General features: G+C 34.4%; 1 protein-coding gene across 1 annotated transcript; it reads right to left on the reverse strand.

The window, feature by feature from the left end:
• Positions 1 to 1,179: 1,179 nt before the first annotated feature.
• On the reverse strand, positions 1,180 to 15,267 carry LOC101247002 (polyadenylate-binding protein 1). Its single transcript, XM_004235155.5, has 6 exons — positions 14,897 to 15,267; positions 14,685 to 14,787; positions 6,252 to 6,319; positions 3,651 to 3,842; positions 3,435 to 3,559; positions 1,180 to 1,604 (listed from the first exon to the last, which is right to left on the reverse strand). The coding sequence occupies exons 1-6, from the start codon at positions 15,035 to 15,037 to the stop codon at positions 1,559 to 1,561; spliced, it is 675 nt and encodes a 224-aa protein (XP_004235203.2). The 5' UTR covers positions 15,038 to 15,267; the 3' UTR covers positions 1,180 to 1,558.
• Between the last annotated feature and the right edge of the window lie 3,827 nt (positions 15,268 to 19,094).

Here is a 19,094-nt window from a genome sequence, read left to right on the forward strand (position 1 = left end):
CATACAGTTGAATCGAATTAAAATGTATGTATATTGCATAATTATAAGTGTATAGCAAGAAGATATATGTTTTTCTCTCGCTTTATACAAAAACAGAAACACAATATATACACTTCTGTTGTATAAAACTAGAGAAAATTGTATTTCACTGCAATTGTATAATTCGTTGGCCTTTTTCTCTGCAATATTTGAAGTAAAATGTTTGTAAATTGTATAATTAAGTGTATAACATGAATATATACATTTTTGCATGTCTACATACAATTTTCTCTCGCTTTATACAAAACAGAAACAGAATTATACACTTCTGTTTATAAAGCGAGAGAGGCGAGCGAGAATGGAGAGTGGTGAGCGAGATTTTTGGGAGAGAGACGCTGGCAAATTTTAGCTAACGTTTGCTATGGAGCACAATTAAATCAAACCCTAACTATTCCATCTATTTTAGGTTATTAGTTTGCTATTATATACAGTTTTCCCCTATAAATATGGTCAAATGGGTACAATATGAATATCCAGTTGATTCATATTAGATCACTTACTTTCACACACTCAAAATGCTTAATTGTGCTAAAAAATACAAAAATAATATTAATTTTTTAGAAATTTAATTAATTTTCAAACTTAATTGAAAAACAATTTTTTTTGGCGGAAGGTTGTGTGTGTGTTTGGTAAGAGGGTGCCCGGGCGAAGGTGGTAAGTTTCTTATTTTTTTTTTTACAAAAAACATATTTTTATTGTTTTTGGAAAACAAAATTTTTTTAGGAGTAAATTGGTGAAGGGGGGAATGTGGGAGGGGTGCATTTATTTTTTTTTAAACAAATTTCTTTAAATGGGTTAGAACCATTTTGTCCAAACCATATTTGTCCATATTATATTTGGATGAATTGTAATTCATATAATTTTTCTCAAATCATATTCAACCCATACAAATCCGGTCCAATCCTTCCATTTGCCACCGCAATTACCAACTTGGGTTACTTTAGTTGTTATGTTCGTGCGTTTTCTATTCACGAGACACTTTACGACACTAAAATCTTCATCTCCATCTCTACCAAAACATATTGTATCCACCCTGATATGAAATAAATAGTACTATTGAAAAGCTAAACACCACTGGTCTCATTGTGTGTAGCCACTAGGATTTGAAGTTGGGGACAAGGAGGTTTAGGAGAGAGGAGCTTAAGAGTGACCAAACCACATTATACAAACATCAAACTAAAAACACACCTTTTCTTTCCCCATCAAATCAGAGGACATAGTTCGAAGAGAATATAACCATCTACACCAAATATCTATTTTGTTTCCTTTTGCTGCCCAAAATGCGAGCACCTGAGCAAGCCAGCAACAGAAACAACTTCTCTATCCCCACAAACCTAAAATATCATCCACAGAGCTGAAATTTATGTCAGCTCATGACTTAAATGGTACAAGAAATTTGAATTATAACATCCTTTGCCCTCCCCAAGGTAACCAAAGAGAGTAAAACAAGGAGACGTCTTTTTCACAAAGCGAGCACCATGCTTCTCTCGGGAAGGCCAGCAATCTAGCTTAAAATCCACTAGTATGGTCTGTAGCGGATGGGGCGTCTGAACCTTGGAACCCTTCTGCAAATAAGATGATAACAGGACAATTGTTAACTAATGTTTGATGTAATCATCATGCAGGCATCAGTTGAAACATGAGAAGCAGTGAACATAAAACAAAAGAGAAAATTAACTGTTATATTATAGCTTTATATAAATAAAGAGTCAAGGAGGACATTTGAGAGCATGCTGATTATGAACACTGTAATCCAGATGAAAAAATATCTGAAAATTTTGCTCTTCCATTATAATCTAGGGAAGTTCAGCTCTCTGTTCTGAAGGGCATAAAGCATTCAAACCAATTTCAATTCTCTTTGATACTAAAAAGATCAGTACCAGCCTATCAGGAAAACTTACAGGATAATAGGAAATAAATTCAGCTAAACAAATCTTATAAACTTCTTATGTTGAACCAATATAAGTTGAGATGTGTTACTGCAACCAAATACCCTACAAGTAAGTTCTATATTATTCTCATTTTACAATTCAGTGATGCAACACCTATTTTTTCAGTTCTGAAGGATAATTTGTATTTTGTTTTACTGGCAGTAGTACAGGGAGCATTGTTGCTAACATTTGCATTAGAATTACAAAAACAAAACAGCTGATTTTGGCACGTACTGCCAGTACAAAAAGGGGTAACAGAATGTGTTGCAAGTGTTGTGATGTTATGTCTTAAAAAACCAGTCAAGTGATGCATTTTATATAGGTATCTGTAACTGTGATTGTGTAACATAGATTAGACATAGGAGTTTATTTCAGTGAACTGCTGCTTGAACCTTCCATCAATAAAAGCACACTGATAAACTTGAAATTAGACAAGTTCGAGTGGCTGAGCTGCTAATCCAGAAACATAGAACTTTAGGTCATATTTAGTCAAAATGCCAACAGAAAGGTCTAACCCCTTGGAAAGAACATTAAACACAAAAGTTACCATTTCAGATCAAACAAATGCGTGTTCAAGTAGATTATGTGGCAAGTCCAGACCCCATAAGGCATTCAGAATAGGTGGAATCCAAGTTGGGGGGACCACTTACAATTCAACTTAACTTCGTTCAGAAATTGAGTGATAGATAAATGACATGAAGCTGCAACTGACAGGATACTGGAACTTGAATGAAATTCGAAAAGTGGACAAGGGCCAGAACAATATTATTGGTCAGGACAGAAACTGCTTTGATCCCTGTCTCCAGCACTTTGCTCCTGATCCTAGAGATCAGACAAAGACGTCTAGCCCCAGAAGAATGGTCAAGCAAAGATCTACTTTGTTTTGGTAAGTGAACAATTTTATGCCTTCTCTTATTGGGTTGGGCTAGAGAAGGGGAGGTTGTACTTCAAAGAAAGATCAAGATTGACAGAGACAAGGTTGTATGCCTTCTCCTTTTCTTTTGCAACACATATTTTAAAATATGTTAGCCTTTACGCAAAACCACCAACCCTATTTGTCACGTACCGTAGAAAAACCGTTGACCTTTTTTCATGATGTTGTAGCTCATCTAGCATCTAGGGTGGCAAGTTGCACTATGAACTGCTCATGTCATACACATTTTAAGCACCCCCATACCCAGACAAAAATAAAAAGAAGAGAAAAAAGAAAGGAAAAAGAAATTGCCCCATATAACAAATAAAACAGTACCACTCATGCATTCTGAAACTGTCTAAACCATAAATATCCATGGAACAAAAAGTTTGGGAGATACAACTCAAATCCTCGACTCTCAAAAAAGAGTAGGAAGAAGACCCAAGGAAAGGGGGTTCTCTCGAGCACTAGATAATAGAATGTCGAAGCATAATATATATATTGGCACACCAAAATAAAGGTTCTGCAAAGGATAGCATCATTGTAATTACCCAAAAGGAGGAAAGACTGGAGCACCAGGCACGAACGCACGTCGAGGGCGGTATCCTGCATAAGGATTAAATCGCCTTCCTCGAAATTGCTTCATACCAGGAACATTTGTCCGCTTGGCAGATACCTATACATGAAAAAAAAATCATAGTTGTTGAAGATCTAGAAGGTGAAACTTGAAAGAGAGTTGAGAAATCATTCAGATGATTGTTATGGACCTTCAACTGCCGCCCATGAAGCTCTGATTCGTTCAATAGAAGTGCGTTTTGGACAGCCTCCACTTCAACGAATTCGACATAGGCATAACCTTTGGGCTGGCCAAACTTGTCTGTCAGGATAGTTACCCTGTTAACAGTGCCACAGGACTGGAAATGCTGCTGAACTTCTTCAGGTGTGCAGGCATAATCTACCTGAAGTTGAAACGCAACAAAAAATAAAAAACTCAAATGACATTATTCTTAAGCATTTTCACAAAAGATGGGGGTCAGCATATTTTAATTTTTGGGGGGTGGGGATGGGGGGTGGCCTCACTTCAGATATCTGGTCCCAAAAGCTTGAGTCACATAAGCAGTATTAAGAATATAGCATTGCAAATATCAAGCCACATTCAAAGACTAACAATGAGTGGTATAATAGTTAGTATGAGCTTCAAAAGTAAAAGGTGCACTAATAATGATGTATTGTTAAGGTTTCTGATTCTCCCCAAAATCTCTTGAATTACCGTACTTACGACATTATTTCATATTTCTTCGCCTTATTGATAATGTTGTAAAAGCTTGCTTAAATCCATTAATGCATGAAGCCCAGCTTATGCACTTCACCTCTCTCAATTGGTGCTTTAGTATAAGTGTTGTGGTGCTAAAGTGTGTGCACCTTTATCGAATGGTTCTGTCTTAAGGGTACTACAACATATATAAAACTTAATTATTGTGTTTGCATTCATCTGTCTAAATTACAATTATTTAAATTTATAGTGACATTCTGCATGCATTTCCATTTTAATTTTCTGTATTGTGCTTTTTGTAATCTAGAATACTATTGAAATCATTATATATATTGACCCATCACAAGGTATATTGGGTCATCTTTCTCCTTTTCTAGCTTGCTCGCAGGAATTTTTGAGCCTTACATCCCTTTTATAGATTGATGATCTGACACTGCATATTCAGTTATGGATATATCTTATTTGAAAGGTTTGTGTTGTATAGCATGTAAAATATCCAATTTTTCTTTGAGGTGGATGAATGAAAGGTATTTACAACTTATGTTGGCAAGTCTTTGGCAGCATTTTCATTTATGCAGTTACCCTTTTGTTAATTTAAATCTTTTTCTTTTATCAATATGCCAATGATGACATGCCATAGTCTAAATGTTGTAGAAGAGTTTCTTGGTTGCAGCCTTTCAATTGTGGATGATTTTCATATTTATTTTTTATTTTTTGTTAATTTTCTGTTACAAGGTTCTCTTTCTTTTTGCAAGGTACATGAAGTTAATAAGATTGCTATTTTGATAAAATGGTGCAGCACGACTGAAGACTAGCTTGCTGATTACAGGTCGAGTCATGTTCTAGTTACTTCTCTAGCAATTAGTTGGTCTACAACAGAAGTCCGAGGTGAGACTTACTTATTCATACACCATCAAATTGTTTCCATGTCTAAAGTATCAAAATTTAAGATTTCAATAGATCCGAGGTAGTTCATGCAATAGCCTAAAAATCAATTCACCATTTTTAAAAAAAAATCATTAGTTCTAATGTCTCTATTTTCTATATGATTTTACTTTCAGTAAGTCTTAAAGAGTTGAGCATACTCATAAGAGGCACACGAATGAGGCAGAAACTTAGTTGTAGGTGGATAAATCTACTCACCTACGGATCTTCGTCATGCATAAAGCTTTGTTTACAGGTTCATTTTTATTCTTAGATTATAGAGAAACTAAACACGTGATAGTGCAAACTTTGAGCATTTTTTGAGTTTTCAATGGTTGGAGTTTTATCAGGTGCAAGGCTTATATACCTCACTTTCTGCAATTGGATCATCTTTTTTGGTTGGTAATTAAATAAACATTTGAAATTCTTATTGGTTTTGCACATTGTATTTTTTTAGCAGTGTGTTTTGCAATTCGGAAAGCATTGTCAGTCCTCCTTTGTTACGTTGGAAAAATAATGTTGTGCTTGTGAGCTAGAGTACTTTTAAAAATAGTTTGGCATCCATTTCAATATTAAGATTAATTATTATTTACTTCTCTTTTGCAAGGTATTCATCCTAAACTTCTTCATATGGTGGTTTATAAAATGATAAAAAGCTTGTCTTCTAAGCTGATGACTACAATTCTTAAAGGAAATGATGAATTCAAATTTGCATTATGCACATATTGTGGATAAAGGAACCCCATTTAATATGAATAATGATGTATACAAGTGTTGTTCCGATGATTTATCTATTTCACATATTGTATATAGAGATGACATGTTCCTCTGACAGAGTTTAGTCTAATGATTTTAGTTGTGTTACCCAGAAAATAATTGTGAAAAGAATTGCATCATAAACCAACATGTTGGGCCCGTAAGCATGGGGAAAAAATAGAAGGGAAAAAACTATAGGCAACCAATTTTTGAGCAATAAAGTAATCTGCAGTTTCTGTCAATGGATTAAAATACAAAAGCAAATGATCAGATAAGGTTGAACTATAAATTAATTCCTGCAATTAGATTAACACAATATAAGCCTTATGAAGAGAAGGATGATGCTATTAGTAGAAACTTGTCATGTAGGGAAAAAAACAAATCTATATGTTGAGGAAAAGGCGACAAAACTCACATTACCGACGTATATGGATCGTGCATCCACCTCCTCCTTTTCAGCCTGACTAGCAGAAGCAGTTGGATCTGCACACATGTACATAAGCACATAAGAACAATTTATGAACAACAAATAACCAATAAGCAATTTTGACAATGTCCATCTCCTCACTTCAAATATAACATTTAGGACAAGAAATCACAGCAAGTTGTTTGGATTTCCCTTGTTTTTTGGGAGGATGGGCTCTGATACTAAAGGGAAAAAATTCCACTCTTTTTTTTTCTTGATAACCGAAAAATCCATTTGTGACCCGCCGCCTTTGGACCAATCACAACTCAGTGGATAAGGGGCCCGCCCCTCTACCCTTCTCCACTTAAATACCGGGCTTCCCTTTGCATGGTGTGGGGATTGAACTTGCGACCTAATCAAATCCTCCACCTTTTGCCACTCACGCTAGGCCTTGGGGGCAATTCCACACACTCTTCAAAAACAGAAGTTCAAAGCCTTAAGTGAAACGCACTCACTGCTCTTCTATGCATCCGAGAATTGCGAGACCTTCAGAAGCACCCTAAAGTTCCACTCAACTTTTAGAAAGCTACCACTAAGTTGTAATTTTTGCTATATTTTGAGTATAATTAATATGCAGTATGTGTTACAATTTAATTCTTTTTTTATTGTTGATCATTTGCAAATTGAAAACAATGTGATTAAAGTTATTAATGTATGACCATGTTAATGATGTTTAATTTGAATTGTTGGATTAATATTGTCATTATTGTACATCGGGTGATAGTAATTGTGATTTGATATTTAACTTCTTAATTCATATATGTTACATGATCTTATCAAAGAAATTCATATATGTTACGTGATTTTTCTGTTTCCATTAATTGGGTGCTTCCCTCAAAAGAAGTGTTAATGTTGCTTCTTGCATACAGACAACCCTTTGTAATCCCACAAGTGAGGTCTAGGGAGGGTGGTGTGTATACATGTAGCAACACTTGCACTTCTTTTGAGGGAAATGTCCAATTAATGGAAGCAAAAAAAATCACATAACATATATGAATTTCTTTGACAAGATCATGTAACAAGTATGAACTAAGAAATTAAAATATCAAATCACAATTATCATCACCCAGTCTACAATAATGGCTATATTAATCCAACAATTCAAATTAAACATCATTAACATGTAATTTCAACAAGGTCATACATCAATAACTTCAATCACATTGATTTCCAATTTACAAACAATCAACAATAAGAGGAGTAAAATTGCATATTAATTACTCAAATAAATGTACGAAGAGTAAAAAAGGAGCAAAAAAGATGTCCAACAAGAAAAGGCTCACACACAAAGAGAAGAAGAAAGATTCATTGTTTGAAGAGGAAAAAGAGATAGATGTAAATCTAAAGAAGTGAGCAACAGAAATAATAGATGTTTTTTTTTATTCCATTAAGGTGTTAAACCTCAAGAAGAAGAAAACGATGAAAAATGTCAAAATCGTAGCAGCATACTAGTGATTTTGTCCATCTTTTTCTTTCTATAGGCAGATTCAAAGACTCAACCATGTCTACCTGGGATCACTTTGTGCCTCTCTATATAAAAACGACGCTTCACCCATGACGTAATAAGTAATATCCCATTGCTTACCATTGCTCTTCATTTACAGCAACAAAATAAAGACTTCCAATAGCACTAAGTTTCTCATATAATCATCATGAAACGAGCTACAAATCAATTACAATAAGTTTTAATGGATAGCTAAAGCCAGCCAACCTTATTATCGACCGAGTTTGGTCTAATTCATTTCTTTCCCTTTAGATACCCAATGGGGCAGCCTAATTTCCCATATACACTCTACCAGTATCACATTTTATCCTAGAACAAACAGACGAGTAATCAACTGTAACCAAATTCATGGGCCAAATATAAGTTTTTTCCCTTTAACAAGTCAAATGACAAGCTAGTCTGTCCAACAAGAAATTAGCACCTAAAAGTATTTTATACGAGGATGGTCTAGATCTACAAAATCATGTTGATAATAGGAAGGATACAGCAAACATAGAAAAGGAGAAAGGCAAAAAGAAACCAGACAAAATGACTACAAAATCATGTTGATAACAGGAAGGATACAGCAAACATAGAAAAGGAGAAAGGCAAAAAGAAACCAGACAAAATGACAAGTTCCTGTGTGTAAAAGAAGAAATTAGCACCTAAAAGAATTTCTGAAAGAGGATGGATCTAGAAAATCATGCCGAGAACAGAATGAATATAGCTAACAGACACAAAAAAGGAGGAAGGCAAAAAGAAACCAATGAATCAAAGAAAGAGGGAAAAATAAACCACCATTTTCACTTTGAAATAGATTTCTTTTTCTAGATATATCTGAGATTAAAAGAACAGAGCGCAAAAAGGGGGAAAAAAAAAGAGCCCACTTATAGGTGCTGGGATTGGCCACAAAGTTCGCCTAGGTACACAGCAGCAAACTTCTCCAGTCATCTTCCTGCAAGATATCTCGTCTTACAGGTGATTGGAAGAACCGATGAAGGAAGCCAACCTAGAGACCAAGTTTTAGCTAACCAACAAGAACATCTAATTTTTTATAGGGTGAAAGAAAAGAAGATGTAACGGGCATCTTTTAGAAGAAATCAATTTTCTCCGGTAAGACAAGTGGTCAAAGCCATTTACCAATAGAAAGGAGACAAGTAGGGATTTATTTGGCATAACAGTACTTTAAAGTATATATTAAGTACTTACAAGAAAATTGCAATAAATACTTATTTATTCAGGTAGATAACTGTCATCAAACTAACAATGTACCAAAGATAAACTTGGGATTTATGTAAAAAGATTCATTCACTGACGTATTACACTATTATATTAGACGAGCCCCTCACAACATAACCAATACTGGGGGAATGGAATCACTATTCACAAATGACAATTTTTCCACAATGCAAGAATAAGTAGTCCCACCGTTGAAATGCAGGAGAAAATCCGAAACTAGTTATTGTATAAATTCCATAGCTATTACTGTTCTAACTAGATCTACCTGGTCTGGAATCATGAGGCCCAAACAACAGATATTACAGATTTGGCACTCATGTAGCGGTATCTTGTTTAAATAATTCCAAGTTTGAGAAGCAACTTAAACAAACTTTGTGACCAGAAAAATTCGAAAAACCTAATCATAGATACAACCCCTCAAACTCAGACTCCTGGAAATCATGTAGAAGAATGTCTAGAAAGACTCTAAACTTGCAACAAAAAAGAGAGTCTAATCTGGAACTACATGGTATTTGTTCTCAATTAGGAAAGAAGATCAAACATTTATGAGGAAAGCCAATCTTTTCATTTGTTTCCATAAGAAAAACTAGAGATCTTTAAGAAAATGATGGGACCAAAGAAAATAATCTTAGTACGTCTTATACATTGATTAAGAAAATACTTAACTTATAGGCACCGCACTAGAAACACACTTCTACAACCATGTAACTCTTTTTTATGAAGATCCAATCACATATATCACTTGAACTAATGAGAAGACCAAGAAAAGGTAACCCAAAATGATCCTTCCCGCAGCATTTAGTCAGCTGTTAAGGTTGAAAATACTTTTGAAGATGAAACAGTGTCATTTGGGGTAGAGAAAGCCATTGTTATACCTAGTCCTTTGTTAGTTCTTCCATTAATAAAACAAAAAAGTTTGAAGAGAAACGTCCATACCACTACAGAGCTTTCTCCAGATGGAGTCAGTGATTTGCCTCTCAATAATAGCTAGACAAAAGTTGGTTAACGCCTTGAGGTTCGAGATTAAAAAAAAAATTGCAGCCATGATGAGCTTCAAAATTGTAGAGATAACATTATCAGGACCAAGAAGTTACTGTCCTTGATTGATTCTCTTGCAGGTGCCTTAGTAGAATTCCAGGATAACATGCATAATTAAATTTGATTTTCTGTTGTTAACAAATCCAGCTAAAACAAAAATAAAAAAGCTAGAGTGAAAAAATTAAGCCCATTCTACAAAAGGAAATTCGGCCACATGAGGCATATGTAAATTTTTTTATTTCCCAAACCAATAACGGAATCTTCATTACTGATTATCTCATTAACAAAAGGGGCATAAAAAGTTCGGTAAAAGTTTCCTACTACTTAACCAGTACAAAAATAGAAGTTCGGTCAAAAATGATCAATCAAGGGCTTGTATGCTGGTGGTCTAAGAAGGGTTTCAGCTGTTTCTGCTTGCAGAGGGTTAAAGGGCTTTCAACAATTATCAACAAGAATTTGATTACATTCTGAAAATACAATAAATAACAAAATATTAACAGACTTACTAGAATCAAAAAATTGAAATGCACTGACGCAGTAAAAAAATTTCGAAAGAAGAAAGTCAGGCTTTAACTTTAAGAGTATAAAAACGAAAAACACAAGGAGGTACATGATCTTGCGACACCTTAAAAAAACTTGATTGATCAAGTTAACGCATATTCATTTGTAAACACAGTCAAAGGCCTCATTCTAGGAATTTTTTCCACCCAACTACCATCTAATCCCACCTTCTTCAAGTGAAGGAAAAAAATCCTTGCAACCTCTACTTTAGCTTGTTGCTGCACCTACTATGTAGCTATCTTTATCCCACAACATGCACTACCATCGCAATATTCATCTTACTCCTCGAGTGAGTAGATCCATTCAAGTCAAAAGGCCAATGCAGAATTGCAGCAATAACCATTGATTCACTAAACAAAGCATCGACTAAATACAGTACATCCAAAAATTTTATTCCATCCAAGAGTTCCCTAACCACAACTTGCAGCAGAGAGATACAATACCAATCATTTTGTAGCATAACTTAGTTCTCTCTTGCCAAAAATGGGTCGCATACTCAAACAATCTTTTCCAACCAAATTGAAATGCGTAATAGTTCTACAAATGCCAACTCTTTAAAAATATACCAAGCAAATTGAGAAGTTAAAACAAAAATCAAATTTTGACAAGTTTTTGAGGCTTTGAATTAGCATATAAAACCTTCCCAAGAATAGTTCGTCAACAAACAAATTGTTGAGACTCAAAAAAACTCACAAGGTTGAGGTTTACAATTATACTTCAAACTTCATGAAACATATATTTCTTCCTCACAGCTATCTAGTTAAGCACAATATCTGTTAAAATATAGTAGTTGATTACAATTCTGAAGTCGTCTACCCATCAGAAAGAACAGATTGTATTAACGGATACTTTTTTTTGACAACAAGGGAAACCCGCAACCGCTACCTTTGGGTGCGCACAGGGTAAAAAACCGCTCCTATGCAATAGCTCGCAAACCACATAGGAAAGGTAACCCGCACTAGGCAAACCTGGTGAGATGAGCTCGACCCAAAAGGCAAACCCCTTGCTTTCGCTGGCAAGGGGTTTTGAACTTGAGACCTTCATCGTGGAAGTCCTAAGCCCAAATCACTGGGCCAGAAGGGTTATTAGTTGATACTTGTCTAAGGTCAAGCTAGAGTTTCTTATGCCTAAGACTTGAAATGTGAATCTTGTGGATTTATTCAGTAATATATCTTTAAGCTTTCTAAACTGCTAAATCAGAAAACTTCTGTACTTCTCTTCAAGCATATTGACGGTTGAATATTTAAAACAGAAAAAAAGCACACACCAACATCTTAAGGAGGTCATAAGCAACTGGAGTAGTCAAACAGTAAAATAACCCAGGACATTGTGTACACTGATCTATCATTCATGATGTAGACAATTTGGAAGAGAAGAAACTCAAGATGTTTTGGAGGAAAAGCTATTGCTACTCATTGTAAAATTTAGTTGCTTTAAGTTTTTAGCCTTTTGGTGTAACTTGAAAAGTGCAAATCATTTCAACTCTTCAGACTTTACAGATTCCTTATAGTAGGAAGGAAAAAGTCAATCTTTGTACTTGTACAGTTTCCAGCACTTGGTGGCTGGTGCAATTTCATGAAGAAAAATACTTATTTTAGTTTCCATTTCTGTTTTTTGAAGAGGCAAGTGTCATTGATGTCCAAAGCCATCAGTAAGTAGGTGCTGTGATAACATTAAGATATCTCTAGAAGAGGAACCACCTACCCATCAATTGCAACACAACAATGAATGCCAGACTAAAGACAATCTTAGCAGAAAGAAATTACTCTTGTCAACAGATGCTATCCCTGAAAGCAGAATTTAGAAAGTGTCAACCATTTCTTTTTGCATTGCCCATCACAGCTGATATCTAGGAGACTAGGACTTCTTCTTTTTTCTCTATGATCTCTCTTGGATCCAGGTGGGGGAGACCCCCTTCATCGAAAAATTACACTAATGTATATAAGATCAGAACTTCTATTTTCTGATATATATTATGCTTTGAACCCCCTTAACAGAACCTAATAGCTTAGCTCCACAATTGGGTTGTGGGGGGTGGGGGGGTTCATAATCTCCTTAAGGTCACGAGTTCAATTCCTGCTCGCTCTGAACTTTTCCTCTCGATGCCTTTTTGTACCACAAGTTAGGTTTCCAACTATAAAACGATCATAGGCTTTAGTTCTTGAAATTTCCTTCCTAATACTCTTCATTATTAAAACATTTGTTATATAATAAAAATACTTATCATATGTGTGCTTATGTGTCTCAGTAATACAAATATCCTCCACCACAAGTATCTTATTTTCATACTTCCAATTAGATATTTTTTCCGATCATCTTTAGTTCATTATTCAAAATTAGATGATGATTATCTTCTTCTTCTTTTTTTCCCCTCTCTTCCTTTATATATCATTTGCACTAGCATTTTAATTTTTATTTACTATATTGTTACTTTGATTTTTAATGATGACTTAGCTTAAATTTAGATTTAATTTTTTTTATGAACTCATTTGTCATAACATTAAGATCAATTTTTTTATGAACAAGTTTAACGGAATCTTTTGCTGCTCACTTCTTTAAAATGATCACCGCCCTTGGTCAAAATCCTGGATCCGCCAATACTTGGAGCATGTTTAAGTCTATAAAGGAGTCTTACATCAGTGGATATTCTGGACAGTTGACAAATCCATCAAGAACATTTGGAGGATGACTCTAGCAGTCATTTTTTTGGGCAATATGGAATGGAAGGAATCGCAGCTGCTTTAATGATGTCTTAACTCCTAATTACTCCCTTAAAGCTAAATTCAGTTGGAATTTTCTCACATCTGTTGAGTGTTAATAGCGCTTGACATGTTTTTAGACTTTGTAAACTCCGTAGTTTTAGCTTCGACTCCATGTACTGGTGCCGCAAATGTATTTTTTTTTTCCTTTCTTGTACTTCAGCAAACAGTCTATTTCTTTGTAACTTGGCATCTTCCTGATGCCCCTGCAATGAAATCCTTTACTTTATATAAAAAAAAGGTGCCTTTATAACAATTTCAGAGGGATTACACTTTACAGTCTCAAGGTCGCAGGAACCAGATCAAGCTCTAGCAAAAACTTAATAGAAGCAACCCACCCAAACATAATGTACTCAAAGTCAACATAACTATATATAAACATTGTTCCTTTGCTGATTCACAAAATTCAGTAACCACAAATGGAGTTCTTGTCCTATCTTTGAAACATGCTTCCCAGCAATAGACCTGTGCATTTGGATCAAGTTTTCCTCACCAAGTGTTACAGTTTAGATTTTTTTGTATTTTTTTTTTCACTTCAATTATTTATTGTACTATTTAAACTTCCAGGGATCCGTTACAAGTTCCAACTAACAAGAAAAAAATTTATTCTGAAATTGATGATTCTGTTCTGTGAAACATAACAGTATGGTCGCAAACAATCAGCGATTGTGACTACACGAATGACAACTACCTTGCCTAGTCTGCAGACCTCTTGCACGTATTGAGTGGAAGCAGTATAAATGAATAATTGGACAAAATGTCACCAATATCTGTGTTTGTTATCAACTAGAGCAAAAAGAAAATGCAATGTAAAGTTGAGTTGTACAGCACTAGCAGTACAACCTATATCAGTGCCTAATACACAGTCAACTGCATAAACACCTAACCACCTTCACATTTCTACCTCTTGCAACGGAGAATTCTACAATAACATCATATTTTTCATGAGAATGATCATTCTTTCTCCATCACCTCCATAAGACCTTATAAGCCCCTAAATTTTTTTCCTTTCTTTTTTATAAAAGGGAGCAGAGGCCACTACTTACAGGGACAAATAAACTATATTAGAAATACAAAACAAAATGAGGCCAAAGATCATAAATTTGATCCACTCATCAGTGACAGATTCATTTAATCCTTTTTCTAGAACAAAAAAGAAGAAGAAAGATATCGTGTAATGAGAGTGTATCTGTCTTGGCACTGCAAGGATCAAGGGGTATTTCTTAGTTTAAGTTAGGATTGGAGTTTCCAGACATGTGAGTAGTGCAAAGTACTTGAAAAATACTGCCAAATGAGTAAAACCTTGTGCAGAGCCCATTTCCTTCTCGACCTTAGCCTGCATTTCGCGAAGAGCACCTGCTTCATCCTCAATCTCCTTCAATCTCTTCTTCATATTCTCTAACTCCTATAGACACCAGATAATAAAATAAATCAAGGTTACACACCTAAAAATACCAGTAAAGACATTAAAATAAACAAAATTCATTCAAATTCAAATCCGTAAAGCTAACAACCTTAGCATTAGGGTCATCCTCAGATTCAGCAGCAGCAGATGTGTCATACTCGGCATCCATCTCTCCTTCTTCATCAGGTATTTCTCCTCCGTAAACCTCGTGCTCGTGTTCATCATCGTATTCGTTGTCCTGGTGCTCCATCTCCTCTCTCTCTAACTGTACTACAACACAAGTGTTCCCTCACGGCGGAGAAGGGCCGGCAGACGCGGCGGTGGAGTGAAATTGATTTTTCTAGGTTTTCAAATACGGGGATTGGAAGTAGGGGGCAGAAAAGTCGGTCGGTGATCGACGGAGAGGATGATAAGTGAAACTATCTTTTATTATATCGTTTACTTTTTTTTCTTTTTTTTTAACCCTTTATAGGCTATTTCTGTTAAATTTTGGGGCATGAATGGTAATAAACCAGTACGGTTTACTTCAGGTTAACGAACTCTAGTAATTTAGGGTGTAAAAATATCCAAAAATAGAAGTAACAAATCGTTTGAAGTTTGAAATTTTATTTGGACATATTTAAATTTTTTATATTGTATTTTCTCACAAATATAAAAAAATTCATAATTTGTGAAGATTAGCAGTTTTTCTCAATTCTTATACAAATCTTCCTAAATTAACAGGTTGTTCATAAACATTGAAATTGTATTGAAAGTATTGGGTGAAACGTGAAACTTGTCTGTTACACGTGAAATAAAGAAGAAAAGACGCAAATTGACAAGGTGTGGTTGGAAGGTAAGACTAGGTAAATCGATTCTTGTGGTTACACCCCTGAAGAGAAGGGAAGAAACACATAAATGACCGGAGAGAAATATATATATATATTGATCTATTATCTACTCTTTTATTTTGCTTTTACTCACTTAAGTCTTAACTGCTACTCCCTTCATCTGGAATTTTTTGCCATGTCGTGATTTTTGAAAGTTAATTTGACTAATTTTCAAAGTTAAATTAGATCACATTAATTCGATATTTTAAACAAAAAACATTAGATATTCTAAAACTATATGAAAAGTATTATAAATTGCAATTTTTTGCATATTAATATGATGAAAAATTACATCTTAAAATGTTAGTCAAAATTTTTATAGTTTAACTGTAAAAATAAAAATCATGACAAACAATTTCGGACGGAGGGAGTAGTAAACAAACTCAAAATAGATAGATTGATTTGGATGTGTGCACTTGAACTCTTATTAATTCAATTATACCATTTTTTAGCATACACAATTTGGCGCCACGGTGCGGTTAGAGCAACTATGTGTTGATTTAACTTTTCCAAGTTTCTTTTATAGTTAAGTTAACTATTTTTCTCATGAATCATCTAGGAAGAAAAGAGAGAGACGCAATTCCAATGATGTTTTATACTTCATGGTGGATATGCTTAGATCGCTAATGAGTTGTGTTACAAACAAGAAAAAAGTGAAATTGAAAGGTCTCCAAAAGACACTCGCTAGAATATTGGCTTATAAAAATGGGAGAGACAACCTAACAAAATTCAAACCTAACGTGATCAACTACTCGATAGAAGTACTCATAGAAGAGCTTCAGATAGGGTTTGTAAGGATACACACCCAATCGGACTACAAATTGGGGTCGTTTTAGATGCTTATGCTAAGACAAACATAAAAATTGCAAAGGCACGATGAAGGTGAGTCGACATTTATTAAATCGGGCAAGGTGGTTTCGAACTGGTCGCGGACTTTATAGCAAGATTCCAGGAAACACTCTGGGAGAATAGGTCTTCAAAGAAACCTCAAAAGCTCATCCACTTCCTCGTTATTAATTGAGAACTAGAGGGACCTCGTGGTCGGATCTTAGGGTGAGGTGCGCCAACGGTATGAATCTGGAGCTAAGGTGATAGAGGACTATTGTTAGGGGACATAAAAAATGATGAAAATATGGAAAGCGCACTCGTCCATGCGAGCCATATCGATCAAAAAGAAATAAACATGCTTATTAAGGGAGAGAAGATTAGTGGAGTGACAATGTCGACTACAAAGAAGGCCAAAGTATCAAATTAGTTATCGAAAATGTTGACAAGATCAAAACCTCGATGCTGAGACAATCGTCATTGATGAGTATGATCTGGATTGTTTGGAAGTCCAGAATAATAGTGTTCTAGTAATTTCTTTGAACACCGCTAATTTTAATGTTAAGCATGTGCTGGTCGATCGAGGATGCTTAGCCAACATCATCCACAAGTGGTTTTCGAGCAGATAGAATTAATGGATGAAATAATTTTGCTAACCAAATTAAGACTGGTCAACGGATCGGAACCGGGTCACTGGATCGGAATGAACCGGTACCGGACCGGACTGGAATCCGTTGACCGGTACCGGGATGAACTGGATCGGAATTACCGAGATGATTCATCGGTTCCTTCCCGTTCCACTATATACCGGGATGAAACCGGAATGAACCGCAATGGACCGGGATGGAACGGGACGATATTTTTTGAAATTACGAAAATATAATTATTTTTTTTATTTTTTAAGTATAAATTAATAGTTTTTAAATTTACACTATAATTTTTTACTTAAGTTTATTTTAAAGATATTTTATTAATTTTCTTTTTATTGTTAAGTTTGCAAGTAAAGTCTAATAAAGTTTTCAAAATTTAAATCTTTTGAAGTTTATACTTTATAAGTTATTACTTATATACATTAATATTTATTTTATAAGTTATATTTATAACTTGTATCTTGTAAATATTAAATAAATAAAATTTGTAATTTTAAAAAAATTAAATTAAAATAAGGATAAAACAATTACAAAAATTAAAAAATATTAATTTAATTTATTTAAATTTGTAACAAATTACAATTTCAATTTACAACTATTAGTAGAGTACATAGCTTACGCAGCCACCTTCTAGGAAGGGTTCTGTTTCAACTATGTCTCGAATGTAATACTAATAGTTGTATAGTCCCGTAAATCCTCTTTCTAACTCAGCTATGGATTGATTGTGATCAACTTCTAGTCTTGGTAAAGCTCGTTGACGATCTTGAATTTCGATGCCATCATCACTACCACATCCAATAGCTGAATCTATGAAAAGTTCAAATTGACTATCTAACTTTGGAAGTCCTTGATTTCTACGCTCAGCATTTATCCAGTCTCTAAATAACATTGATATCTCCAAGCTGTCTTCTGCTAACGAATATCTGTGGTCTCCAATTTGAAATCTTGTAGCGTTGAAAGCTGCCTCCGAAGCTACTGATGATCCTTGAATTGCAAGCACATCCTTCACCATCCTACTAAGTTTTGGAAATTGAGCTCCACGATTCCTCCACTAGTTCAATAGTTCCGGTATACCATCATCGTTTGTAATATCATCTGTACCCTGTTCAAGATATTTAACAAATTCACATTTATTAGAAGAGTCAAGACCAAGTTTATGTTTCACTTGTCCATGAGCACCTACTTGATTCATAGACGTTTGAGGATTTTCAACATTATCTAAGAATAAATATTTATCATACATTTCTTTTGCAAAGAATTTTATACTATTTTGACATGTTACCAAATCAGGTTCTTCTTCAGGTTGAATATCTAAATTCTGATAAATGCATTCAACTAAAGCTTTTGCACCATATTCTTTATATTCGGGGTTGAAAAGAATTGCAGTTAAATAAATTTGAGGAATAGGGAAAAAATATTTTTTAAATTTTGTAATCATAACTTCAATAGCAGAAGTGAATAAAGTATTTGTTTTATATTCAGAAAAAATAGATGAAATCTCACATATGTGTATTAAAATTTCAGAAATAGTAGGATAATATATTCCAGAAAATTTTTTAGTAGCATCATAAAATGATTTCAAAAATATTCTAAGTTCATTTACTTCATCCCAATCACTATCATTAATTTTTTATTCAGGATAAGCATTATGATTATTAAATAGTGTAGTAATAGGTTGCCTATATGCATAAGCAACTTCAAACATATCATAAAAGGAATTCCATCTAGTTTTTACATGCTTTGGAACTTTTCTAAACGGAAGTTTAAATGCATTACAAAGTTCTTTAAATTGATTAATTCTACTACTATTATTCATATGAAAAATGTAAAAACAAGCATTATCAATTTTATCACAACTATTTTCAAATAATTTCACACCGTCACTAACAACCAAATTTAATATATGCGCGGCACATCTAACATGAAAAACATATTTACTAATAGGACAAAGTCTAGGTTCTAG

Source organism: Solanum lycopersicum, chromosome 3 (genome assembly GCF_036512215.1).
Source record: "Solanum lycopersicum chromosome 3, SLM_r2.1".
NCBI classification, from domain to species: domain Eukaryota; kingdom Viridiplantae; phylum Streptophyta; class Magnoliopsida; order Solanales; family Solanaceae; genus Solanum; species Solanum lycopersicum.

Coding starts and splice junctions, on each gene's coding strand:
- LOC101247002 (XM_004235155.5), bottom strand. CDS start 15,037: ATGGAGCACCAGGACAACGAATACGATGATGAACACGAGCACGAGGTT. Junction 14,788..14,896: donor AGGATGACCCTAATGCTAAG/GTTGTTAGCTTT, acceptor TGGTGTCTATAG/GAGTTAGAGAATATGAAGAA. Junction 3,560..3,650: donor TTCATGGGCGGCAGTTGAAG/GTCCATAACAAT, acceptor TTTCATGTATAG/GTATCTGCCAAGCGGACAAA.